The sequence below is a fragment of the Oryx dammah genome, unplaced genomic scaffold, assembly GCF_014754425.2.
Source record: "Oryx dammah isolate SB20612 unplaced genomic scaffold, SCBI_Odam_1.1 HiC_scaffold_2, whole genome shotgun sequence".
Taxonomy (NCBI): domain Eukaryota; kingdom Metazoa; phylum Chordata; class Mammalia; order Artiodactyla; family Bovidae; genus Oryx; species Oryx dammah.
In genome coordinates this window covers 185,915,726-185,943,710 of record NW_024070186.1, presented here as the reverse complement: position 1 = coordinate 185,943,710, position 27,985 = coordinate 185,915,726, and the positions used below count along the sequence as shown (strand labels likewise).

Here is a 27,985-nt window from a genome sequence, read left to right as displayed (position 1 = left end):
TCAAGAAAGCAAGGTGCTAATTACAAATAATATTTCTTTTATTAAATAAGACCATGAATTTTAAAGCACAGTTTCCTGGTCCTTATCAATCACCCCTAAATGGGAACTGTGGCTAATCCTATATGTACTAATCATTAAAGCAGACCCAGGAAACCCCTAAGTCAGCCATTTATTTTATTAATAGATGAGCTTTTGGGTAATAAAAAGACAGTGCTTAGAGTTCAGGTGATTTCCCAGGGCAGTCTGACCTTTCTCAAATTACTAAGACTTGTGACATTTCTCTGAATAAAACACTGATCCATAAACAAAGGCTCTTGTGGAAAAAATTGGTGCCCAGAAATATTCTTCCTACCCGTCTCAAGAGTGTGTCTGACAGCTGGGGCCCACCCCCCAATGCTTCTACTGTTTGAGCACCGAGTCTATCAGCTAAGAACCAGATGGAACGGAGAAGCCAGGCCTGCTGTTATCCGAAATTTTAATCCAATCGCTGCCCTCCTCACCCTTGTTCGTCCTCCCACTCCCCCTGCCTGCCCAGCTGTAAATGGCGTTGGCCGTGACCTTCCTGCCCTAGTGTGGTCTGTGTGGCTACAAATCCAAATGCAGTCCCTGATGCTATGGCCCAGGTTCCAAGCAGGGTGACCAAGGCACCTTCTGAGCCACAAGTGGGTTTTGTTTGCTGTGCACACTGCATGCCAAGTCACTTCAGTCATGTCTGACTCATAGCAACCCTATGCGCTGCAGCCCGCCAGGCTCCTCTGTCCATGGGATTCTCCAGGCAAGAATACTGGTGTGGGTTGCCATGCCCTCCTCCAAGGGGATCTTCCTGACCCAGGGATTGACCCTGCATCTCCTGCCAATCTCCTGCATTGGCAGATGGGTTCTTTACCTCTGGCACCACCTGGGAAGCCAGCACTTTTGAAATCTTTAAATGTGAATACCTTTAACAAGGATGCATTACTCTTAAGTTTACCCCAATCTCCTGCTTAGTTCTCAGACTTCGGTTAATTTTGCCATCATGGAGAATAAGCTACTTCCCGCAATAGTTCAGCCCAGACAGGGCCCACAGGTGCCCAGGACTAACTCAGCCCCATGTTGTCTGCCTGTTGTAGGGTTCAGCTGGTTCTAATGCAGCAACTCCAAGGCCAGGGAACCAAATTGCATTCTGGTCTTTCTGTGACAGCTTACCATCTGCACATATAGGCTTGTTGCAATATGTTAAGGAAAAAAAAAAAAAAAAACAGAAGAAAGTAGTAGACCTTTTTAAAAAGTCTCAACTTTAAGTTAAAAATTGCTGGTAGCCTGCTATGCTGTTTTAAGGTAATTTAAAAAAATATCTGTACATCAGAGTTTTAACAGCTCTGACTTTCAAAGTTGGAAAGAGGGATTCAATTATTTAACTTCCCTGGAACTCTCTACTGATTAGGGAATAAGGTAGGCTTTATTTTTCTTTCATGAACCTAAGAGAAATGACCTCTCATGATCTCATTTTTGGCCCTAGGAGAACCTATTTCTTCTGTAACTACTTGGTGGGGTTCATCAAAGTTTTTCTCATGAGTATGGCTTTTATTTTTTTTTTGGCCAGTGCGTTCAGAGACCATAGCATAAAAGTAATCCATTTCTAAGGATCTTGTGAAGTAGATGTAACTATCCTGATGTTTACGGGTGAGGATACACACTCAGAGAAGCTACACCCCTTGCCCAAGTTCACACAATTAGCCACTTGACTTGATCCAGTAGCTCAAACAGGCTCTTTGCACCACCCAAGTGGCCCCCACTAACTAAAGGCCCACATCACTAAGCCCCTCAGCAAGTCACAGACCTCAGAGTCACCAAAGGAAGGAAGGGTTGACATAAGTCTTGCAAAAATTCAGAGTTTGGGGAAAAAATAGAAAAAACAGAAACCTACTGCATCTTTGCACAAAGGATCTTGTAGCTTTGGTCCTGGATTTGTGGGTTCCATCCACGGCCACTTTCCCTGAGGAGTCTGTAAACACATTTTTCATCCAGAGAATATGCAGGCATTGGCCTCTTCCAAAGCAGGCAGAGAGCAGAAGCAAAGGTACTTACTGGGAACTTCCCCGGTGGTCCAGTGGTTAGGAATCTGCCTTGCAATGTAGGGAATGTGGGTTCAACCCCTGGTCGGGGAACTAAGTTGCTCCCACATGCTGTGGAGCAACCAAGCCTAAGCACCTCAACTACTGAGCCTGTGTACCACAATAGAAGATCCTGCATGATGCAACTAAGACCCCATGTATGTGCTCAGTCTGACTCTTTGTGACCCCATGGTCTGCAGCCCACCAGGCTCCTCTGTCCAAGTGGATTCTCCAGGCAAGAATAATGGAGTGGGTTGCCATGCTCTCCTCCAGGGGATCTTCCCAACCCAGGAATTGAACCCAGGTCTTCCACATTGCGGGCATATTCTTTACCATCTGAGCTACCAGGGAAGCCCAAGGCCCCATGCAGTTAAATAAATAAACAAATATAAAAAATAAAATAAACACTTACTTTTTAGACTAAGTACTGATGATTAAAAAAAAGGGGGTACTTACCGCCCTCAAACTCTGTCTGGCAATTCCCCGAGGTCTCATTCAGGCTCTCCTCCTCGTTGATGATGATGTTCTCAATGTCCTTCATCGTTAAGTGGTCCCGGAAGGCATGATAGAGGATGTGCTTCAACTCTTCCAGAGTTATCCTCTGCATGTCGAACTGTGGAGATAAAAGGGGCATGAGACGGTCTGGGTGCACAGGGGTGAGAACTCAGCTTGGGGCATGACTGCGTATGAAGCGTAGTTGCTTCAGTCTTGTCTGACTGTGACCCCATGGACTGTAGCCCACCAGGCTCCTCTGTCCACGGGATTTTCCAGGCAAGAATCCTGGAGTGGGTGCCCTGCCCTCCTCCAGGGCATCTTCCCCAACCTGTGTCCTGTGATTCGATCTTCTACATCTTACATCTCCTGCCTCGGCAGATGGGTTTTTCATCACTAGCGCCACCTGGGACATGACTAGCAAGTCCCAAGCCTCCTCTATGCAAACTTGTCCCAGCTTTTCAAGACATCAGATGAGCAGTTTTCCACCACACTCAGCTTCAAGCACACTTGTGAACTTGCAGGAACTTCTCAGAATTCAGGGAGTGCGACATTCCCCGCTCCGTCGAGACTCCTGGTGAAAAACACGCCACCTGCTCGTTTGGTTTCTTCCTGCTCATCCAGCCATCTGCTATCACCCCTCCACACCTCACGTACTTTGGAGTTGTGTCACACTTTAGACAATGCATATGTCTCTAGAAAGTTTTAAACCTTCCAAGAAACCAGCAACTCTCATCTTGCTCTAAGTATGTATCTTGTTCTAACAAGATAAAATGCGTGTTTGCACATTCAAAGGTGTAACGTTTCCACTTATGTTCTTCCCCTGCAAGGGAGATTAACCTTTCCACTCCATTTCTGTCAGATTTGGTTCTATCACTTTTTTGGCCAATGAAATGAGAGTAGAAATCACATAGGGTATTATTGATTAGACACTTTAAGAGCCATCATGTGGTTCTAGTCTGTGACCTTTTCCTTCTTTGATGAGAACAGCATGCCCTAAAAAGAACAGGTCCCAGAATGAGGATAAAGTGGAGAAGACAGCCCATAAAGGAAAAGTAATGTGAGTAAGAAATGTCCTTTGTCATTATTAGCCACAGAGGTTTGGGGCTTCTTTATTACTATGGTATAACTTGGTTTGAGTCAACAATACAGAAATTGGTACATAGAAATAAGAAGCTACCATAAAAAAATTCTAACATATGATGTGTAGATTCCCGGGTCAGACAGGCAGAGGAAAATAAGAAAACAGTATTGGGGGCTCCCCTGGTGGTCCAGTGGTTAAGAATCTACCTTGCAATGCAGGGGACACCAGTTTGATCCCTGGTCCAGGAAGACCCCACATGCCTCGGGGCAACTAAGCCCATATTCCACAACTGGAGAGTAGCCCCTGCTCTCTGTAACTAGAGAAAGGCTGCACACAGTGACAGAGACCCAGTGCAACCAAAATTTAAAAAAAAGAAAATGGTATTGGTGGCTGGGAAGATAACAACAACCCATGTTACGCAGTAGCAAAACATTTGGTAAAATTGTTGCCTGTGATAACTCAGAGGGTAGATACCTATTGAACGAGTCTGTGGCTTTAGGTAAAAAGTTTGGGAGGCAGCAGGGTCTAGTTGCAAGTTGCAACTGGTTGCTCATCTATAAGAAAGAAATTAACTCAGAGTGAAATAAATCAGATGATACCTCATTGTAGTTTTGATTTGCATTTCTCTAATAATTAGTAATGTAGAGCATCTTTTTATGTGTTTATTGGACATCTTTATGTCTTTTCTGGAGAAATGTCTGTTTAGGTCTTCTGCTCATTTTTTGATTAGGCTCTTTGTTTTCCTAATATTGAGCTGTATGAGCTCAATATCAAATGGAGATTAACCGTTTGTCATATTGTTTCATTTGCAATTATTTTCTTCCATTCTGAGGATTGTCTTTTTTTTTTTATATAATTTATTTTTTTTTTTACTTTACAATTCTGTATTGGTTTTGGCATACATTGACATGAATCCACCACAGGTGTACATGTGTTCCCAAACATGAACCCCCCTCCCACCCCCCTCCCCACAACATCTCTCTGGGTCATCCCCGTGTACCAGCCCCAAGCGTGCCCTATCCTGCATCGGACATAGACTGGCAATTTGATTCTTACATGATATTATACATGTTTCAATGCCATTCTCCCAAATCATCTCACCCTCTCCCTCTCCCACTGAGTCCAAAAGTCTGCTATACCCATCTGTGTCTTTTTTGCTGTCCTGCATACAGGGTCATCATTGCCATCTTTCTAAATTCCATATATATGTGTTAGTATGCTGTATTGGTGTTTTTCTTTCTGGCTTACTTCACTCTGTATAATCGGCTCCAGTTTCATCCATCTCATCAGAACTGATTCAAATGTATTCTTTTTAACGGCTGAGTAATACTCCATTGTGTATATGTACCACAGCTTTCTTATCCATTCATCTGCTGATGGACATCTAGGTTGTTTCCATGTCCTGGCTATTATAAACAGTGCTGCGATGAACATTGGGGTACATGTGTCTCTTTCAATTCTGGTTTCCTCCGTGTGTATGCCCAGCAGTGGGATTGCTGGGTCATAAGGCAGTTCTATTTGCAATTTTTTAAGGAATCTCCACACTGTTCTCCATAGTGGCTGTACTAGTTTGCATTCCCACCAACAGTGTAGGAGGGTTCCCTTCTCTCCACACCCTCTCCAGCATTTATTGCTTGCAGATTTTTGGATCTCAGACATTCTGACTGGTGTGTAGTGGTACCTCATTGTGGTTTTGATTTGCATTTCTCTAATAATGAGTGATGTTGAGCATCTTTTCATGTGTTTGTTAGCCATCCGTATGTCTTCTTTGGAGAAATGTCTATTTAGTTCTTTGGCCCATTTTTTGATTTTATTTTTCTGGAATTGAGCTGCAGGAGTTGCTTGTATATTTTTGAGATTAGTTGTCTGTCAGTTGCTTCATTTGCTATTATTTTCTCCCATTCGGAAGGCTGTCTTTTCACTTTGCTTATATTTTCCTTTGTTGTGCAGAAGCTTTTGATTTTAATTAGGTCCCATTTGTTTATTTTTGCTTTTATTTCCAGAATTCTGGGAGGTGGATCATAGAGGATCCTGCTGTGATTTATGAGGATTGTCTTTTAATCTTGTTTCCTTTGCTGTGCAAAAGCTTTGTCACCTCACACCACTCAGAATGGCCATCATCAAAAAATCTACAAACAATAAATGCTGGAGAAGATGTGGAGAAAAGGGAACCCTCCCACACGACTTACACAGTTGTGTCTGAGTCTTCATGACCCCATGGACTGTGGCCTGCCAGGCTCCTTTGTCCATGGAATGTTCCAGGCAAGAATACTGGAGTGGGTAGCCATTCCCTTCTCCAGGGATCTTCCCAGCCCAGGGAATGAACCCAGGTCTCCTGCATTGAAGGCAGATTCTTTACCATCTGAGCCACCAGGGAAGCCCTCCAAAAAGTGAAAGTTGCTCAGCTGTGTCCGGCTCTTTGAGACCCCATGGACTGTGGGCCACCAGGCTCCTCTGTCCATGCAATTCTCCAGGGAAGAATATTGGAGTGGGTAGCCATTCCCTTCTCCAGGAGATCTTCTTGACCCAGGGATCAAAGCCGGGTTTCCTGCATTGCAGGCAGACTCTTTACCACCTGAGCCACCAGGAAGCAGAACTAGGGTCTAATTCACCTCAAGGATTTCAGAATTGCTCTGAGGCTTTGACTGATGTGCATCTCCCATTGTTTGTTCTCTGGATGAGAACGTTCTTGGTGGTTGGCCCAACTCTGCCATGTTATACGTGTGTGTGTATGGTAGCAGGGGAGGGTAATTGGTCTCTGTAAGTTCATATGTCTCCAGATCAAGAGAAGTCATGCACATCTTGAGATTCTAGATCTTGAGTCTTCTGTTGTACTCAGGTGGGACTTCTGAGTGTCTTCCTTGGGGAGGGGATGAATACATTTTGTGGCCTAAGGGAGGGAAGTGAATATTTAGGAGCAAGAGTGTGGGCTGTAACAGGTTATATTATTTCAAATAATTTCTTCCCCTTTCCTGTCAGAGGATGTCTCCTTGCCCATTAGCACCAGGCTTTGGCCAATAAAATGAGAGCGAAATTTGTATATGAAAGTGATGGAATTCCAAGGAAAAGTTTCAAACCCATCAGTGTGTCCTCCCATTTCTCTTTTTCTTCTGCCACAAAAGCACATAAATAGGGGGGTGTTCCTTCATCCTGGCTCCCAGAGTGAATGCAACATGGAGCTAATCCACAAGGAGCATACAATTTGAGTGAGAAATAAACTCTGGTTGTCAGCCACTATGCCTTTGGGATTTCTGCAGTATAACTCACCCAAGACTGAATACAGAAGTCAGTGATTGAAGTTAGACTGGATCATAATGAAAGGAAGTTTGAGACTTTTTTTGAAAATGTCTTTTAAATTGTTTTTTAAAAAAAGACATTTTTTTTCTCCCTGATTTCTTTGTAAAGTGATTGCCACCTTCCTTTCAATAATTTAATTGACAAATTAAATTGGGTTACTGGAACTTGCTGGAAACCTAAACGACTCACACTCAAAGCCATTTATATGAGTGAGAATAATTAGAGGAGGAGTGTGTGTATAAGTGGATTTGTTTTCTGCATCACAGTTTAATTGACTGTGAAAGTGAATTCCGAGATACACTTAGGGTTGACCCATGACATCATCTCCCTTTAGATTTGAGAGGAGAACGTGTGGTTGTTAGCCTGGATGTTGAGAGAAGCCTGGAAAAATGTATGGTGAGGATGATGGGCCTCACAGATGGGAAATTTGGGGTCCCTCTGCCACGGTTAGTGACTAAGAGTGACAACATCAAAGGGGCTCTGAGAAAATGAGCAGCCAGTTCCTGGAAGACCAGTCGAGGGACTGCAGTGTCTGAAAAATTGTCCCCAGCTGAAATTTGCTGAAATTCAGGTATTAGGTGAAAAGAACTTCAAGGGCTGTAAAAAGAGAAGGAAAAATGGAGATTCCAGAAATCTGTAGTTTTCCTTTTATTTGGTTCTCTGGGTCAGGTTGAATGCTAGAATACTATGATTTAAGCAAAATCAGTTGAGTAGAATTCCACGTTTTCTATATTGTCATAATAGATCTTTTACAAGTTTGAAAGAAGTCACTATAAAACAGTATGGGCACAGTGCCAACAAGTACTTTTTCCATCATGGGCAATCCATTTTTCTTCAGTCAATTTTGAAATTATGTCCTTTCTCAGAAAACCAGCAGAAAGGTTTTCATTATTGTTAGCATGGAACTATGCACCAGAGTACCACAATTTTACATTTCTCTCAATACTTCTTATATCTCCTTTTGAACTTTTAGCCTGATCTGTCTTCCTTCTAGGTGTGATTGTCGTTGTTTCTTGTTACCAGTGGGTCACGATTAAAGAACGTAACCTGTACGTCTGCTGTTTTTAGGACTCTAAGGAGCTTCCCAGTGTGGTAAAGTCTCTGTAGAGTTAATTACATAAATATAGTTGCCCTTGTTAATTATATTACCTAGCCTTATAATTACAATCTGTATCTCCTGTAACCTTATTTTCTTTGACTTGAATTGTCAAAGACCACGAGTAATGCATTACAGTCCGTGGAAAAGAATCGCATCTCCATATATTGTTTTCTTAGTCCTAATATTTTTTAAATGAGGCTCTTCTTTATGGCAAGACGACTGAGTTCCTCATTCAGCAAATGGTTATGGATGCCAGCTCCACACCAGACACTGTGATGGAGACACAGAGATGAGCAAGACGTTGATCCTGCTCTCAAAAGGCAAGCAAATGAGTGATTTCAATTCACTGTGGGCACTGTGACAAGAGTAGCCCAGGATGGCTTGGAAACCCCTGGGAAATGTCCATCAAACAGCCATATGTTGAGTTCGTCTAAGGACTTGGGGCAGAAGGGTTTCGGGGATGAGGTGAGAGTTGCGGTTGAGGCGCTAGTCAGTGCATGCCTGTACGCCATGAGGAGGAGCTTGGTTGCTGCTGTTGTTTCTATGGAAGTCTAGTTGATTTACAGTGTTGTGTTAGTTCCAGGTGTAGGGCAAAGTGATGTAGTTATACACACACATACATATACATATGTGTGAGTGTGTATATATATATATATGTTCTTTTTCAGATCCTTTTCATTATAGGTTATTCTAAGATACTGAATGTAGTTCCCTGTGCTATACAGGACGTCCTTGTTGTTTATTTTATATATACTAGTATGCATCTGTTAATTCCAAATTCCTAATTTATCCCTCCCTCCCTCTCCCCTTCGGTAAGTCTAAGTCTGTTTTCAGTGTCTGTGAGTCTGTTTCTATTTTGTAAATAAGTTCGTTTGTATCTTTTTTTAAAGATTCTATGTATAAGTGACATCATAGGGTATTTGTCTTTCACTGTCTGACTCACTTCACTTAGTAGGATGATCTCTAGGTCCACCCATAGCTTGGTTGGTTGTTTGTCTTCCCGACCCCAAGGATTGAATTTGCATCTCCCACGACTGTATCTCCCGGATTCTTTACTGATGAGCCATTGGGGAAGCTGCCAGGCCCAAGAAGAAGCCGCTTCTACCTGAGGCGTCACATTAGCAAATCAAAACCTACATAACTTTCCTGTCCCTGTAAACACTTCTCTTGACCAGAAACCCAGGATGTCCAGTCAGCCAATTCCCAAATGCCAACCCAACTCTGGGCCTTCTCATCCCAAACAAGAGTGACCTTGTTGACCCCAGCCAATCAGCTATTTCCTATGTTTCTCTTCCTTGTTTTTTATTCTTATCTTACAAAAGCTTCCTGCCTTCTGCCCCATGGTGTTGTTCTCAGAATGGAGACTGTTTGCTTCATGAAGCGTTAAATAAAGTTTGCTGGTATCACCAGAACTGTCTTCCTTAATCATTTTTTAACCATGGGCTATGGCGACAGAGAGCATTCAAGCGCTGTGTAAGAAAGAGGTGGACAAGGTGAGTCACTGTGTGTGGAAGTTGAAGCTGAATGAACTGGTTAAGATAACACCAGGTTTTATGTTCAGCTGAATGGGAACAAAGGAAGAACAGTCTTGAAGAGAAAGGTGACATGTGAATTTGTGGATGGGCTGATGACCTGAAAGTCATTCGCATACAGATGAAAATAAAAGTCATCAGAAAGTATGGTAACACCTGGGAACAGTGTACTGGATATGAAAAAGCCCAGGCATTGGGAGGATATCAAGATAAACAGATGGGCAGCCTCCATTACAGAATGGGCAAAGTGTACATGATATTAGGAATTATAATAAGTATATATTTTGGTCTTCTGTCCATTGTTCCTGACTCACAGCTCCTCAGACCCTTGGAATTTCTTAAATGAGGAGAGCAATGGAGTACCTTGTTATCATATTTGGTCTCTTGCCCTCAGTTCCTGAGAACCATAAGCAGGTATCTGGTTATTTGTAACAAGCCCCTGTCATCCACCATGGAGTTTATGTTACTGAGGTGACTTTTGGAAACCCTCTTCCCTGATGCCTCAGATGGTAAAGAATCTGCCTACAGTGTGGGAGACCCAGGTTCAATCCCTGATTCAGGAAGATCCCTGAAGAAGGGAATGGCAACCCACTCCAGTATTCTTCCCTGGAGCATTCCATGGACAGAGGAGCCTGGTGGGCTACAGTCTGTGGGTTGCAGAGTTGGACATGACTGAGCAAATCTCTGACAGACAGATGAAAGATGGAGATGGTCACCAGGAGAATCAGTCATAAATAGCTGGAACTCTCAGTCTTATCTCCTGCTATGCAGGGAGTGGAGAAGGGCTGGATGTTGAATCACTCACTCATGGCCAGAGATGTAATCAGTTATGTTTATGTCATGAAAAGTGAAGTTGCTCAGTCGTGTCCGACCCTTTGCGACCCCGTGGACTGTAGCCTACCAGGCTTCTCTGTCCATGGGATTCTCTAGGCAAGAATACTGGAGTGGGTTACCATTTCCTTCTCCAGGGGATCTTCTCAACCCAGGGATCGAACCCGGGTCTCCCGCATCGGAGGCGGATGCTTTAACCTCTGAGCCACCAGGGAAGCCAAGGTTTTATGTCATGAAACCTCATAATAATTCAAAAGGAGGGGGTTCAGAGAGCTTCTCAGTTGGTAAACCAGAATGCATCCATGCTCTGCCATGCCAGGCCCCCAACTCCATGAGGTAGATGCCTCTTTGTTCCATATATCACCCTATGAATCAGGCCATCCATTTGTATCCTTTAACACCCTGTAATAAACTGGTAATCTAGCAAGTCATGAGAATCTAGCAATCATGAGAAATGCTGGGCTGGATGAATCACAAGCTGGAATCAAGATTGCCAGGAAAAACATCAACAACCTCAGATATGCAGGCGATACCACTCTAATGGCAGAAAGTGAAGAGGAACTAAAAAGCCTCTTGATGAGGATGAAAGAGGAAAGTGAAAAAGCTGGCTTAAAACTCGACATTCAAAAAACAATGATCATGGCATCCAGTCCCATCACTTCATGGCAAATTGAAGGGGAAAAAGTATAAACAGTGACAAATTTTATTTCCTTGGGCTCCAAAATTATTGGATGGTGGATTAGTGGATGGTGACTGACTGAAACTATGAAATTAAAAGATGCTTGCTCTTTGGAAGGAAAGCTATGACAAACCTAGACAGTGTACTAGAAAACAGAGACACCACTTTGTCAACAAAGGTCCATATAGTCAAAACTATAGTTTTTCCAGTAGTCATGTACAGATGTGAGAGCTGGACCATAAAGAAGGCTGAGCACTGAAGAATTGATGCTTTCTAATTGTGGTGCTGGAGATGACTCTTGAGAGTCCCTTGGACAGCAAGGAGATCCAACCAGTCCATCCTAAAGGAAATCAACCCTGAATATTCATTGGAAGGACTGATGCTGAAGCTGAAACTCCAATACTTTGGCCACCTGATACTCATTGGAAAAGCCCCTGATGCTGGTAAAGATTGAGGGCAGGAGGAGACAGAATGAGATGATTGGATGGCATCACCGACTCAATGGACATGAGCTTGAGCAAACTCTAGGAGATAGTGAAGGACAGGGAAGCCTGGTGTGCTCCAGTCCACTGGGTCTCAGAGTTGGACACAACTTAGTGACTGAACAACAAGTAAGTAAACTGGTTTCCTGAGTTTTGTGAGCTGCTCTAGCAAATTAATAGAACCAAGGAGTGGGTTGTGGGAACATTTGATTTATAGCCAGTCAGTTAGAAGTACAAGTGACAATCTGGACTTGTGACCAGCATCTTAGGTAGTGGAGTGGGTGGGCAGTCTTCTGAGATCGAGCCCTTAATTTCTGGAATCTGATACTGTCTTTGGGTAGATAGTGTCAGAATTGAGTTGAATGGTAGGACACCCAGCTAATGATGAATTGCTTGGTGGTGGGGAAAAAATCCACACATTGGAAATGGGTATAGAATTGTGGTGTGCCTTGTTCTCAATATACCCAATCTGTTATTAAAAAAATATTTCAGTGCTTTCTGTTTGAAAAAAGTCAATTTTTACATCAACATGGCTATGCTTGTTTTCTCTCTGTGTGCATTTTCTATTAAACATCTCTCCTCAGTTCAGCTGCTCAGTTGTGTCTGACTCTTTGCAAACCCCATGGACTGCAACACACTAGGCTTCCCTGCCCTTTACCATCTCCCAAAGCTTGCTCAAAGTCATATCTATTGAGTCAGTGATGCCATCCAATCATCTAATCCTGTTGTCCCCTTCTCCTCCTGCCTTCAATCTTTCCCAGCATCAGGGTCTTTCCCAGTGAGTTGTCTCTTTGTATCAGGAGGCCAAAGAACTGTAGCTTCAGCATCAGTCCTTCAGTGAATATTCAGAGTTGATTTCCTTTAGGATGGACTGGTTGGATCTCCTTACAGTCCAAGGTACTCTCAAGAGTCTTCTCCAACACCACAGTTCAAAAGCATCAATTCTTCGGCATTCAGCCTTCTTTATGGTCCAACTCTCACACCCATACATGACTACTGGAAAAATCATAGCTTTGACTAGGTGGACGTTTGTTGGCAAAGTAATGCCTGCTTTTTAATACACTGTCTAAGTGTGTCATAGCTTTTCTTCCAAGGAGCAAGCGTCTTTTAATTTCATGGCTGCAGTAACCATCTGCAGTGATTTTGGAGCCCAAGAAAATAAAGTCTGTCACTGTTTCCACCATTTCCCCATCTATTTGCCATGAAGTGATGGGACTGGATGCCATGATCTTAGTTTTTTGAATGTTGAGTTTCTTCACTCTCCTCTTTCACTTTCATCAAGAGGCTCTTTAATTCCTCTTTGTTTTCTGCCATAAGGGTGGTGTCATCTGCATATCTGAGGCTATTGAAAGAAATGCCTCTCGTGTTATATTAACTACATCTCTTTATAAAGGTATGATTCTTGGCATAGACAGAACAAATGCGTGGATACCAAGGGGAGAAGGGAGGGTGAGATGAATCAGGATATTGGAATCGACACATATACACTATTGATAGTATGTGTAAAATAGGTAACTAATGAGAACATACTGTGTAGCACAGGGATCTCCACTGGATGCTCTCGTGACTTAATAGGGAAGGAAATCCAAAAAAGAGGGGATACATGTAAATGCATGGATGATTCATTCTGCTGTACAGCAGAAACAACACAACGTTGTAAATCAACTATATTCCAATAAAATTTTTAAAAATTCATGTTCCACGTATTAAATAAGAAACATGTTAATAAAAAGAAAAGTTTTTATTTTCATAAAAACCAGGAAACAATTTACAACCAATGAGGACCACATATAAGGAACACCTAACTTACTAGGTAACAGGTATTATCCTAAACATTGAAGAAAATAAAGACTCATGAGAATTAAGCTGAAAAATAAAAGGCATGACTCTTGGGAGGGATAAATTAGGAGTCCAGGATTAAAATATGCACACTACTATATATAAAATAGATAACCAATAAAGACCTACTGTAGAGCACAGGGAACTATACTCAATATCTTGTAATAACCTATAATGGAAAAGAATCTAAAAAGGAATAAATACATAGTATATATACATAAATATATATATAACCGAGTCATTTTCTGTACACTTGAAACTGACCCAACATTGTAAATCAACTGTTTCAGGAAAAATGTTTTTAAAACATTTTTTAAAACTTCAAAAAAAGGCATGTTTCTTATAAAGACAATAGAGTTCGATTTAGAAACAAATCTAACTTGAGATTCTTTGCCTTCAGTGGTGGAGTCTAGTTACATTTTCATCTATCGTTTAAACAAGTTTGACTATACTTTCATTGTTTTATCTCCTGCTTTCTAGCCTTCAGATCTTCCTATGCTTTCCTTGCCTTTTGTCTTTTAAAAAAGAAAACCTACAGTGTTCCTTGTTTTGATTATAGTGGTGGATATCTTTCCATTTATCAAATGCGTTACTTAACTCATAATTTCTGATATTATCAAATTCAAGAAATTGAATTGCATTTTCTCATCTTTCTTTACATATGATAAGAAAACTCATAAACCTTCATGTTCCTATCTCTTACCCTAAACTTTAAAGTCTTTGTAAGTTTAGTTTGAGACTTATCATGGCACGTTTTCTACTGTGTTCACCTTGTTCTAGAACAGTATTTGGTGCCCACATTTAATTTTGTAACAACATTTCTAACAGCCACTGCTGCTTCGTTGTATTTTAATTGACTTCAATGCTCAGTTGCACTTTTCTATGACTTTCTCAACCCCAAGTACCTGATTTCCATCCAATTATCTGCTACAAAACTTAAAAAAAAAGTTTGACAATGAAACATTCGTGAACATTACCTTTTCTGAGTTCTTATAATCTGAAAATACTTAGCTCCATTCTCCAATTCCCATGACAGATGACTTAGTCTCGTAGAAAATTCTAGAACTGCATAAAATTTCCCCTCAAGCTCCTTTGGAATGTCTCCAGTTCCCGTGTTATTTATTGTTGGGGAGGAGCAAAGAGATTGGCCTAAATGTTCACTTTGAAGATATTTTTTTTCCTACCTAGATACTAGTAGGAATATTTTATTATCTGTGAAACTAAAAATAAATGTTTTCCATACACTGCTAAATGATGTCTTTACATTAATCTTGGCTGGAATTTCATGAGCAGGCTTTTATTAATAATTTTTACACTCATGTCATTTTCTGCCTCCTGTTTCCTGACAACCACTTTAGATCTTGTCTTTCTCCTGTTCTATCTGATACCTTCCTTTCTCCAGAACACAAATGCTTCTTAGATTTCGATTCTTTGTTTCCAAAGTTTTCATCTTTTCTCTAATAATTTTCATCACTTTGTTTTGAATTTCATGTAACTCTTTTTTTTTTGCACTGTTCCTACTGTCTCTAGGGGAGATTTTAATTCTGCAGTGTAATTTTGTTTCCTTCCCTAATCTTATTACTTTATATCATTTATTGTATTATGTATTATATTATTATTTTATTTATCCATTCCTTTTGTGCCCCCTCCCCCCACCACTGCCGCCATGGTTATGGTTGCTGCTGTGGGAAAAAAAGATCTAAAAGTCTCTTGCATCACTTTTTTTTTTTTTAAATTGGGATACAGTTCCTTTACACTGTTGCATTAGTTTCTGTTGTACAATGTATTGAATCAGTTATGTATATACATATACCTCCTCCCTCTTGAGCCTCCCTCCCACCCCAACCCTATCCCAATAGGGTCCTCTGTGATAACCCAGAGGACCAAGCTGAGATCCCTGTACTATATACAGCAGCTACACACTAGCTATCTGTTTTACACGTGCCAGTGCACGTAAATTAATCCCAATCTCCCAATTCATCCCACCCCCCCCTTGCATCACTTTTAAAGATTAAAATATTAAGGAACATGCGACAGACCTCTTCTACAATTCTCACATGATAACTCCTTCTCCTTCTCTGTGCTCTTTTCCTTAGACTTGCTAAACTGTAATTAATCCAGTGCTATGGTTATTATTGTTTCTAAATACACAAATGAGAAACTGGTGACCCAAATGCCGGATTTGCCAATGGAGAAAGTGATGAGGATGTTTGGGGGCCCTACTGCCCAGACGGTTGTGGGGATTCTGACTGAGCATCAGGCACTGTGTGTGTGTCCATGAGCTCAGTGCACAAGTTTTATAGCCATTCCTCAGCTGCAGCTTTGTGACACAGATCATCTCTTGCTCAGGAAGCCTGGTTCTCCTAAAGCAGGAAGATGGCTGTTCATCCCTGATTCATCTAGCCCAGCGATTCTAAAGTGTGTTCCCTGGACCAGCAGTCATCTGGAAACCAGATGGAAATGCAAACTTCCAGCCCCATCCCTATTCCAGGGTTGAATGTGTTAGGTAGTTAGAAAAGGAAACAGGAGTCCAGAATGGCGGCGGCTAAAAGACAAGGAAGGGAAAAGCCCGCGAAAATAGAACAAAAGAAGGTCCAAGGACTGGAGTGAGGACCTCAAGTAGAACAAACACTCCTGCCCAATTTACATAGGGCAGGCCCAGGGGGAGGAAAAAAACATATAAAAAGAGGAGCCAAAAGGCGGGGGCTCTCTCTCTCTCCTGTGCGCTGGTGCACTCCTCCACTCTTTTCTCTTCACGTCTTTGGGTTGGCATGCCCTCACACTTCGAGGATGGATTCTCCTGCTATCTTCTAAATAAAATAGAGCTGTAACACTGATTTGTCTAAGAGCTATAACACGGTTTGTCCAAGACCCAAGAGCTGTGATGCACTGAGGGCTTTAATGTCCATCACTCCAAACCTTTACTGTAACGAGACAGAACCGAGGAGCATACACTCGCCTGACAAATCCTAAAGGAAATCAGTCCAGAGTATTGATTGGAAAGACTGATGCTGAAGGTCCAATACTTTGGCCACCTGATGCGAAGAGCCAACTCGTTGGAAAAGACCCTGATGCTGGGAAAAATTGAAGGCAGGAGGAGAAGGGGATGACTGAGGATGAGATGGTTGGATGGCATCACCAACTTGATGCACATAGGTTTGAGCAAGCTCCAGGAGATGGTGAAGGACAGGGAAGCCTGGTGCTGCAGTCCATGGGGTCGCGAAGAGTTGGATCCAGCTGAGTGATTGAACAACAACAAAGCCCCATCCCAGACCTGCTGAATCACAGGCTCTAGGGGTGGGTCCCAGGAACCTATATCTGACAAGCTCTCCAGAGGATTCCGATGTTCACTCAAGGTATATAGGTAAATATGTTCACTCAAATATACCTATATCTGTACAAAGGTATATAAAGTTCTAGTTCAAAAAGGAGACCCTTCTCCCAGCATGTGGCTGCCCACCGTGGTGGTGAAACATCCAAGCCTTCTGTGCTCTCCCCCTCATGGTACACTGGGATTGCAATGGACATATATACACAATTGATACTATGTATAAAAGAGATAACTAACGAGAACCCACTGTATAAGCACAAGGAACTCGACTCAGTGCTCTGTGGAGATCTGAATGGAAAGAAATCCAAAAAGAAGGGATATACGTGTATGTATAGCTGATCCACTTTGCAGTAAAACCACAACATTGTACAGCAATTATGTTCCAATAAAAATTAATTAAAAAATAAATAGATGCATAAACAGAGGAATTGATGGGTTATAGAAGACAGGCAGCTCCGTGGCTCTAACAAAGATCCTTCTCTCAGAATCCCTTCTGGGGAATTGATATAGATGGTGGGGTGAGTCAAAGGATCCCCCTGGCCTTTTGGGGGGGTCATCTCTCCTAGTTGGACTCAGAGGAAGGAGCATGCAGTATCGGCTCCAAGCTGGACCCTCTGGACACCCCCCTCCCTCCACCAGTTCAGAGGGTTCGAAGGCGGGCAGCCCTGGAGCCTTGGAACTCTTTATCGCTGCTCTTCCACTGGGAATCACTTTTGTCTGCTTATCAGCCTCTGCCAGTAGCTGGTGAGGCCTCCGAGAGCATGCACGGTGCCCTACACAGCATTTACACCCCGTCCTCTCACAGAGCCTGGTCCCAGCTGGATGCAGGACATATGCTTGCTGAATGAATAACTGACTCCTCCACTGGCTCCAAAGCAGAGACTTCCCTGCATGCCTTCGCTCCCCCACCCAGTACTGCCCCCACCACATCCGTGAGAAGCCCAGGAAGAGCTCTTAGTGCAATGAAACCTCCCATGATCAGATTCTCTACCTTTTCAAGGTGAAAAAGCGGAGAAATTGAATGCGGTTTCCTGCTGAGAGAGGAACCCCAGGGGGGCCCTGAGCCTCTAGGCAAGTCCTGAATCCTTGATCAGATAAAATGCCCCTGCTGAAAGGATGGTGCTCTCTGCTGGGTGCTCTGGTCTCCACACCTTTGCCCCCAGGTCCCACCTCTGGCTCAAGCTGGACACCTGCACAGCTGGAGGCCACATCTTCCTGACCAGCTTTTGGATGAATCCTAACTCATCTCAAATTTCACAGAAAGTGTGAAATGAATGTGATGACACAGCCCTTTCTCCTCTGGGGAGAAGGCAGTGGGACAGGCCCACGTCCATTCTTTCCTCTGCTCATCTTCAGTAGGCATCATGCCCCCGAGACAGAGGGCTGCCAGGAAGATCAGTGGGTCAGTGCTTCTCAACCAGGGGTGGAAATGGTTACATTTGTCATGGTAGTGACCCCTGTAGTCTGGGGCATCTGAATACATTCTGGGGCAGAGTCCCATCCGCATGGCTCATCCATTTATCTCAGTGCGGCATAGAAGTATCAGTTCAGTTCAGTCACTCAGTCATGTCCGACTCTTTGCAACCACATGGACTGCAGCACGCCAGGCTTCCCTGTTCATCACCAACTCCCAGAGTTTACTCAAACTCATGCCCATTGAGTCGATGATGCCATCCAACCATCTCATCCCTTGTCCCCTTCTCCTCCTGCCTTCAATCTTTCCCAGCATCAGGGTCTTTTCAAATGAGTCAGCTCTTCACATCAGGTGGCTGAAGTATTGGAGTTTCAGCCTCAACATCAGTCCTTTCAATGACTGATTTCCTTTAGGATGGACTGGTTGGATCTCTTTGCAATCCAAGGGACTATCAAGAGTCTTCTCCAACACCACACTTCAAAAACATCAATTCTTTGGTGCTCAGCCTTCTTTATAGTCCAACTCTCACATCCATACATAAAAATATAGCCATTTACTAAGTGTGCCCTAAACCGCATGTGGCAAGGTCATGCAAGGTCATTAGAGCTACAGAACTTCCTGCCTGCACCTTTTGTTTTGTGGTTGGCACTATGTCATGGGCAACACAGGTTTCTCTGTCTAAGAAGGAGACCTTCCTGGGACTTCTTCATTGGTTCAGTGGTTAAGACTCCACCTTACAATGCAGGGGATACAAGTTCGATGCCTGGCCGGGGAACTAAGATCCCGTATGCGGTAGAATATGGTCAAAAATTAAAATAATAATAATAAAATATAAAACTTGTTTTAAAAAAAGTTTTAAAATACTTATTTTTTAAAAAAGGAGACACTTCCAGGTGTGTCCCACCATCAGCCTGCCAATGGTACCCAGATGTGAAGTATAGGCAACACCAGCATGACCAGGGAGACTTCTAAAGTCCTTCCTGCTCCAAGATTTTTTCCATATGAAGAATTAAACAGTGAGACTGAAACGAAAGGCTTTAGGAGTCCCTCGCCCCAACCATGAACAAAGAGGCAGGTACACCTGAAGGCTTGAACAAGGTGTGCAGGTTGGGCAAGAAATGGGAGACTGGTAAAAGCACTGGAAACCAACCAACCAACCAACCAACAGTGGGTGTCAGGCTGGGATGGCACCATCTGGACTCAGGCAGGTGTCCCTGCAACTTCGGGCAGAGCACACGAGGACACAAAGAGGAGGAAAGCACCGCGCTCTTTAGTTCTGTAAGGTATTGTTCAAATCAGCTCCTGGACTGGGTGGTAACACAGGATTCAGCCTCTGCGAACTCCCCCTGGAATGCAGTGGCGACTCAGAAGAAAGATGAAAACCCAGAGTCACACCCAAACTGAGATGGAGCACCTATTTACCACCACAGTCTGGAAGGAATTTCCCACTTCCTGCCAGCCCTGTGGGGCGGACATGTGACTCAGAGTCTGTAGCTGACGCTGACACGCTTTGCCCTCTGGAAATGTCTCCATTCTGAAAGATGGCAAGAAGGGGATGACACACCCACGGCAGGGTCCCCTCCCCTGTCTCTGCTCCTGAAGCAGTTTGGACCCCAGCCCTCCTGGTGAGTGATTCTCCCTCCACTCCTCTTCAAAGGTGATGGACCACAGGGCAGCTGGACGGGGTGCTGAAGAGGCCCGTTTCTCCCCACCGCCCGTCCAGCACCTGAAGTGGGCGTTTGCTGTTCCCTCTGCTCTTGTTTCCATGCCAGGTGGCTCTGCCCACTTGAGGTCGCAGTAGTGCCTCCAGCTCCAAATTTCTTATAGAGCGTGGTCCTGAACACAAGACAGCCACATCAGTGATGCTCAGATGGAGAAGTGGTCTCCGAGCTCTGGAGGAAACTGCGCATACTGATACGCTATTGCCAAGAGTCCAGGGTCAGGCTGACTCTCTGTGACTGTTGCCCTGTGACAGAATCAGGCTCCACAGAGGATGTGTTTGACCACAGTGTGGGTGAGGGGAGGCTGCATTTCAATTAGCAAGTGCCCTTCCAGATGAAGATCCGTAATACAGAGAACTCGCCTGGGAGCTGAGCTCATTGATGGGTCCTCTGGCTGCAGATCTGGGAAAGGGAGTCCCCCAAGACTGGTCTGTTTGGATACCAAGTGCTTAGCATCCAGCTGGCCTGTCTGGTAGCAGGTAGGAAGGAAGGCTGGAAGTAGGGCAAGCTTCCTCTGTGCCAGGTACATTGAGACCTCATTTAAGCCTCCCAGGGGTTAATGTATTCAAGAGGTGGAGCCCACACTACACCCATCTTACAGATAAAGATGGTGGAGTCAGAGAGGTTAAACAATGTGGTAGAAGATAAGGAGCAAAGGGATGGGATATACGATTTCAGATATGAACTGTCTGTGTGCACACGTGTAAACTTATGAGAGTTTGAGTTAGTCCTACCCCTGAAAAGTGGGTTTTGTGGTGGTTTGAATAATAGCTCCAAAGTTACCCACATACTAGTCCCAGGAATTTATATATCTGCTCTTTTATGTGATAAAGGGACTCTGCAGATGTGACTAAGTTAAGGACCTTGCAATGTGGGGTGGAGGTGGTGATTACCTTGGCTTATCTGGGTGGGCCCTAAGTATTATACTTACCAGGGTCCTTCTGAGAGGAAGGCAGAGGGAGATTTGGCTAAACAGGAGAGGCAGTATAATGAAGGAATCAGAGACTAGAGTGATGCTCTTTTTATTTTTTTAAGTTTTCCTTTCTGGCCAAGCCATGCAGCATGTGAGATCTTAGTTCCCTGACCAGGGATTGAGCCCGGTCAGTTGTATGTATGGTGTCTTCACTAGACTGCCAGAGAAGTCCCTGGAGTGATGCCCTTGAAGATGCAAGAAGGGACCACAAGTCACAGGATGCAGGCAGTCATCAAAAGTTGGAAATGATGGGAAACAGAGTCTCCCCTCAGAGGCTTCAGAAAGAACACAGCCCTTTGGTTTCAGCCCAGTGAAACTGATTTCAGACTTCTGATCTCCGGAACTCTAGGAGAATAAATCTGTGTTGTTTTAAACCACAAAACATGTGGTCTTTTGTTATAGCAGCAACAAGAATCTAATACAGGCCTACATTTGTTTCTGTTTATGAAGTAAAACATTTAGGTCTGGAAAGAAGTCGTCTCATGTCTATGAGTTTGGACACAGGGTAAGTCATAGTTTGTTGGGTGAGGTGTCACAGTTGCTGGATGCATTGTCTGGGGGCACAGGATAAACTGTGAGTGCTTTCCTGAAGACCTTGTTCCCCTGAGACACAGGAGGAGGGTCCTCATGGGAAACCCACTCTGACCAACTCCTGAGAGATGTTTGCAGAGTCTGTGGTGTCTGAGGATGATGAGATGGGAAGATGGGAAACATGCAGGAGAGCACAGGAATAATATTCATTTCCTCATAGCAACTCTTGAGAATAAAAAACATACAAAATTCCCCTTGGCAGGTCTAAAAGGATGTGCTGATGAGCCCAAGGGGTTCATGCTATTAATGTGAGATAGCGTGTTAATGCAAGACAGATATGACTGAAGGGGAAGGAAGGCATAATGAAGAAGCCTGTGTGTGTGTGTGTGTGCATGTGTGCACGTGTTCTTGGTAGGAATAAACTGTGAAAAAGTCTGTAACCTTGATTTCTGTATAGACTACGTAGTTCTGAATAGACTGTCACATACTGACTGTATGATCCAGTGAAAGCTACTGAACTTTTCTGTTCCTCAGTTTTCCTTATGAAAAACAGAGATAAGGGCTTTCCTGCAGTCCAGTGAAGACCCCACGCTTCCACTGTCGGGGGGATGGGTTTGATTCCTGCTGGGGGAACTGAGATCCTGAACCCTGCAGGCTAGAGTGGTGCAGCCAAAAAAATAAAAAGACAAAGGAAAATAGAGATAATGTTATTCATGTCATTGGGTTGCTATCTGGATAAAGGTCTTTTTATTCTATAAGGCACTGTTCCTTGGACTGCATACATTTTGCTTCTTCAACCCTTTGTTTTGCTGTGGCTCACACATGAAAAGTTACGTGGAACCTGAGTCACTGGGTTAGTTATAACAGATGTAAGACTCAACTGATGCCTACATGCCATGTCAAGTCCTTTCCTCACACTTTAGCTAGCAATGGTGGTAGTTTCAGAAAATAAGGTTAATCAGTTGAGTTATCTGCACCATCACACAAATAAATACAGAAAGAGGTTCAGAGTATTTGGGGGGGTTGATGGAAATGTCCTATGTGCAAAGACTCAACTCATGACCTAGAATAGCTTCTGCCACTATCTAAGTGTCCTTAGGCAGGTCACTTAATAGCTTGGACTCTATTTCCTCAACTGTTGAATAGATAATAGCAATAATAAAAATATAAGAATAGTAATAATGAGATAATAACATAATAAAAGCAAGAAGATCTGTCTTATCCACCTCATAGAGATTTTGTGAATATCCAATCAAATAAGAAAGGTTAAATCTTTTTTAATAAAAACTGCAAGGCAATAGGAATATAAGGCAGAATTTTGATAGCCTGTTAATGATGGGCTATCCAATCTCATCTCTAATTTAGGCTCGTAGTATCCATGTCTGCTCCAGGCTGAAGGTTGAAGTTGGCCAACACATAATTCTGTCTCAGAAGAGTGAGACTTAAGTTTCTCATGGCCAGAGTGCACCAGCTTTTATTTCTCATTTTAAGAATGTCATTTAGGCTTTCAGGATGCTCCTGACAGCCTCCATCTGGCTTTCAGCAAAGCAGTAAGATGACAGTCACTGCATCACCTGTCTCACTCTGGAGCATTCCTTTGATTGTATACCCCCGTGACCTTAGACAAGTCATTCTTGGTGTGTACCTTCAGAGAGAGAAGAGAGCCATTTCTGATAGGGGCGGGGGTGGGGTGGGGGTGCGGGGGGAGCCATACAGTAACCTACTGCAAACATAGATAAGAAAATGTGGATCTTTGAGACTTCACTGGTGGTCCAGGGGTTAAGGTTAAGAGCTTCCAATGCAGGGGCATTTGATCCCTGTTCAAGGAACTAAGATCTCTGATGCTGCATGACCAAATAAATAAATGTGTCTATTAGAAAAAGAGAAACTGTAGACCTTCTCAGGCTGTACAAATGAATGAGGTTTGGATTTACCTTGATGCTGTCTGCATGAATTGTGACCATTCTAGACATGAATACTTATTCTGAAACAAGGTCAAGAAGCCAAGTGACCTACTGAAAATCCTTTCATGACCCCCCTGGCACCTTCATCAATGGAGTCCCAGGTCTACAACGCAGCTTCCCACGTGCTTCTAGCATCTGGCCTTGCCATCCTCCCTGCCTCATCCAACCCCCTATACCTGAATCCTTCACTTGCCAACCATCCTAAGTTCCTCCAAGGCTCCCATATGCACTGGATACTCTTTCATCTCTGGGCTTTTGTCTATTCCCTCTCTTGAGAATACACTCTCTGCCCCATGTCCTCCTCCAAACCAATTCCTCCTTAAGACCTCAACTTCTTTGACATTGCTGTGGTTCAGCCTTTTGCTGTTGCATGAGGTTGAATGCTCCTCAACACCTGCAACAATGTGTGAAGATCACCAGTTGATGTTTCTGCTTCGACCACTAGACTACAAGATTCTTTGGAATAGACCTGTTGGCAATTTTATCTCCAGAGTACCTAGCAGAAGTTAGCCCTTAATCAGTGTTTGTTAAATTAGAGAATGAATGCCTGTTTTCTTGAAAAATGGGTTAAATGCATTAATAACCAATGCATTGAGGAAGACCCCCATGCGTGAAGAGAAATACATGGCAAATGAAAATATTCAACAAAAGGGGCCTTGAATGGATAGAAGCATTGAAGCAAAGAGGAATGGAACAAGATCTAGTGACAATGAAGAGAGTAGAGCATATGGAAAATATGGGATGCAAAGTATATGAAGAAAAGAAAAGATGACCAGATGGAGGCTAAAAATATCAGAAGACCCAAATCCAATGGGTCTAGGCTAAGTGGAGTGTAATAAACAAAAGGAGTATGTAGAAGTGAGTGAAAGCATGGCAGGGTAGGGCTGTGTGTCCCTTCCATGACATAGAAATATTACTATCAATTGTTAAAAATTAAGAGAACTAAGATATTTTGTTCTGAGATTGAGAAGTGAAACTAAGGTGGTTATTTTTTCCCTTAGACCCCATAATTAGTTAGAATATCCTTGGCCCAATTTTATTTCCCAGAGGAAACGCTGTGCAGTTCAGCGACCTCCTTCTTTCTCCAGGAAAGAGCCAGACTAGAGTTCAAGGTTAGGCCCATGGTCCTCTGTTCATCAACCAAATCACAAAGATAGATTGCATTAAGCAATGTGTCTATATCAGTAACTGGAACCCAAATATGGTGTGTAGGTATGTAGGAGGCACTCTGTTGTACTAACCAGACCAAATGGCACTTGGTTAAGTCCCTGGCCTTCTGTTTTAGAACAGATCACAAATGCAACAATGTGGTCAAGCTGCACAGTCATCTCTGTTCAGTAACCAGATCACCAATATTGCCCTTGGGTTAAATAGTGCTTCCTTTTGTTTTCCTCACCAGATCACAAATAAGGCATGTGGTTAGAAGTGACAACTCTGTTTTAGTAACCAGATCACAAACAGAGCATGTGGTTAACTGGTAGGACTTTCCAACTTAAGAACCAAACGACAACTTCAGACCGTGGTTAAGCAGTGGCCTCTCCCTGTTAATAAACAGATCATGCGGCTGGAGGGAGGCATTAACTCTCAGATCACAAATTGAGTGCTCGGCTAAGCTGCCGCAGAGCTGCCTTTATTGGATTCAATTATACATCCCAGTCTCATTTTTTAAAACTTTATTTGTTGCCTGTGAAACTCTAATTAGCTAAAGAAAAACAAACATTTTATAGAAATGAAATAACTGAGGTCATAAAATCACTAGCTCCATAAAAGCACTAAAAAGCCAGGTGGAGATCGTTCAGAGGAAGTTACGAAGTTGAAGCAAAGGATTCGGGGAGAAACACACCAACTGCACCAGACTGGGTGATGTGAGGACATCTGAGCAGCAATGAGATAGACTGTGGACAGTCCATTTGAAGCTCTTTTGAAATTGTGAATCATAGCATTGAAGAAGAGAGTCATATTATAATTTGAATTATTGCAAAGCAAATATTTACCCCCTCCTCCCATTCCTACCATTGACTGGAGATATTCTTGCCCCCGTGGTGTTAGACTTGGTCAGGTGATGTGCTTTGGCCAATGAGACGGTTTTAGAAAAGATTTACCTCTCCTCCCATTTCTACCATTGACTGGAGAATATTCCTGCCCCGTTGGTGTTAGATTTGGTCAGGTGATCTGCTTTGGCCAATGAGACAGTTTTAGAAAAGGCAGAGGAACCAGAAATCAAATTTCCAACATCTGCTGGATCATGGAAAAAGCAAGAGAGTTCCAGAAAAACATCTATTTCTGCTTTATTGACTATGCCAAAGCCTTTGACTGTGTGGATCACAACAAACTTTGGAAAATTCTTCAAGAGATGGGAATACCAGACCAGACCACCTGACCTGCCTCTTGAGAAACCCATATGCAGGTCAGGAAGCAATGCTTAGAACTGGACATGGAACAAAAGACTGGTTCCAAATAGGAAAAGGAGTACGTCAAGGCTGTATATTGTCACCCTGCTTATTTAACTTCTATGCAGAGGACATCATGAGAAACACTGGGCTGGATGAAGCACAAGCTGGAGTCAAGATTGCCAGGAGAAATATCAATAACCTTAGATATGCAGATGACACCACCTTTATGGCAGAAAGTGAAGAAGAACTAAAGAACCTCTTGATGAAAGTGAAAGAAGAGAGTGAAAAAGTTGGCTTAAAGCTCAACATTCAGAAAACGAAGATCATGGCATCTGGTCCCATCACTTCATGGGAAATAGATGGGGAAACAGTGGAAACAGTGTCAGACTTTATTTTGGGGGGCTCCAAAGTCACAGCAGATGGTGATTGCAGCCATGAAATTAAAAGACACTTGCTCCTTGGAAGGAAAGTTATGACCAATCTAGGCAGCTTATTAAAAAGCAGAGACATTACTTTGCCAACAAAGGTCTGTATAGTCAAAGCTATGGTTTTTCCTGTGGTCATGTATGGATGTGAGAGTTGGACTATAAACAAAGCTGAGTGCCGAAGAATTGATGCTTTTGAACTGTGGTGTTGGAGAAGACTCTTGAGAGACCCTTGGACTGCAAGGAGATCCAACCAGTCCATCCTAAAGGAGATCAGTCCTGGGTGTTCATTGGAAGGACTGATGCTGAAGCTGAAACTCCAATACTTTGGCCACATGATGTGAAGAGCTGACTCATTAGAAAAGACCCTGATGCTGGGAAAGATTGAGGGCAGGAGGAGAAGGGGACGACAGAGGATGAGATGGTTGGATGGCATCACCAACTCAATGGGCATGGGTTTGGGTGGACTCTGGGAGGTGGTGATGGACAGGGAGACCTGGCGTGCTGCGGTTCCTGTGGTCACAAAGAATCGGACATGACTGAGCGACTGAACTGTACTGAAACAACAAAGTCCTACTGTATAGCATAAGGAACTATATTCAATATCCTGTGATAAAACATAATGGAAAAGAATATGAAAAAGAAGGTCTATATATGTATAACTGAAAAATGTTTTAAATAGACGGGGAAACAGTGGAAACAGTGACATACTGACTCTAAAATCACAGCAGATGGTGACTGCAGCCATGAAATCGAAAGACGCTTGTTCTTTGGAAGAAAAGCTATGACAAACTCAGACAGTGGATTAAAAATCAGAGACATTACTTTGCTGACAAAGGTCCATATACTCAAAGCTATGGTTTTTCCAGTAGTCATGTATGGATGTGAGAGTTGGATCATAAAGAAGGCTGAACAGTGAAGAATTGATGCTTTTGAGCTGTGGTGTTGGAGAAGACTGTTGAGAGTCCCTTGGACTGCAAAGAGATCCAACCAGTCAATCAAGGAAATCAATCCAGGATATTCATTAGAAGGACTGATACTGAAGCTGAAGCTCCCATACTTTGGCCAACTGCTGCAGAGAGCTGACTCATTAGAAAAGACCTTGATGCTGGGAAAGATTGAAGGCAGAAGGAGAAGGGGACAACAGAGGATGAGATGGTTGGATGGCATCACTGACTCAATGGATATGAGTTTGAGCAAGTTTTGGGAGATGGTAAAGGACAGGGAAGCCTGGTGTGCTGTAGCCTGTGGGGTCACAAAGAGTCAGACAGGACTGAGTAACTGAACAACAACAATAACTGAATCACTTTGCTGCACAGCAGAAATTAACACAACACTACAAATCAATTATACTTCAATAAAATAAATTTTAAAAAGCGAAAAAGAATGTTGCTGCCTTAATGAGACTTATACTATTTTAAGGCAAATTCTCTTCTATTACTTATCTTTCTTTATGCAAAGGATATTTGTACTGAAGGAAATGAGAACAGACAAAATTTGCAATCTGCGAAAGGGATTCAAGACATAAAAATTGCAGAACTGAACATTATAGAGACTGAAGAAAACATACTTTTGAAAAATGTTTATAGGAAATAAAAGTAAACTTTATCTAGCAATTGTGTTATGCTTCCTGAGGTAGTCATAGGTTGGCCAAAAGTTTGAGTTTCCCAAATCATCTTCCAGAGACTTTGAATGAACCTTTTGGCCAACCCAATATATATACAAATTTATTGATTAGAAGAAAACTGGTTACTATAAAAGAGGACATGTTTTAAGAGGGCTTCCTTGATAACTCAAATGGTAAA

At 42.9% G+C, this 27,985-nt stretch overlaps 1 protein-coding gene across 1 annotated transcript in view; it reads right to left on the bottom strand.

Moving 5' to 3' along the window:
• CALN1 (calneuron 1) overlaps positions 1 to 27,985 on the bottom strand; it is a 523,339-nt gene that overhangs the window by 23,505 nt on the left and 471,849 nt on the right. Inside the window, exon 5 of the mRNA XM_040260649.1 lies at positions 2,550 to 2,706. Coding sequence (XP_040116583.1) covers positions 2,550 to 2,706 — 157 coding nt within the window. The remainder of the gene's footprint in view (positions 1 to 2,549; positions 2,707 to 27,985) is intronic.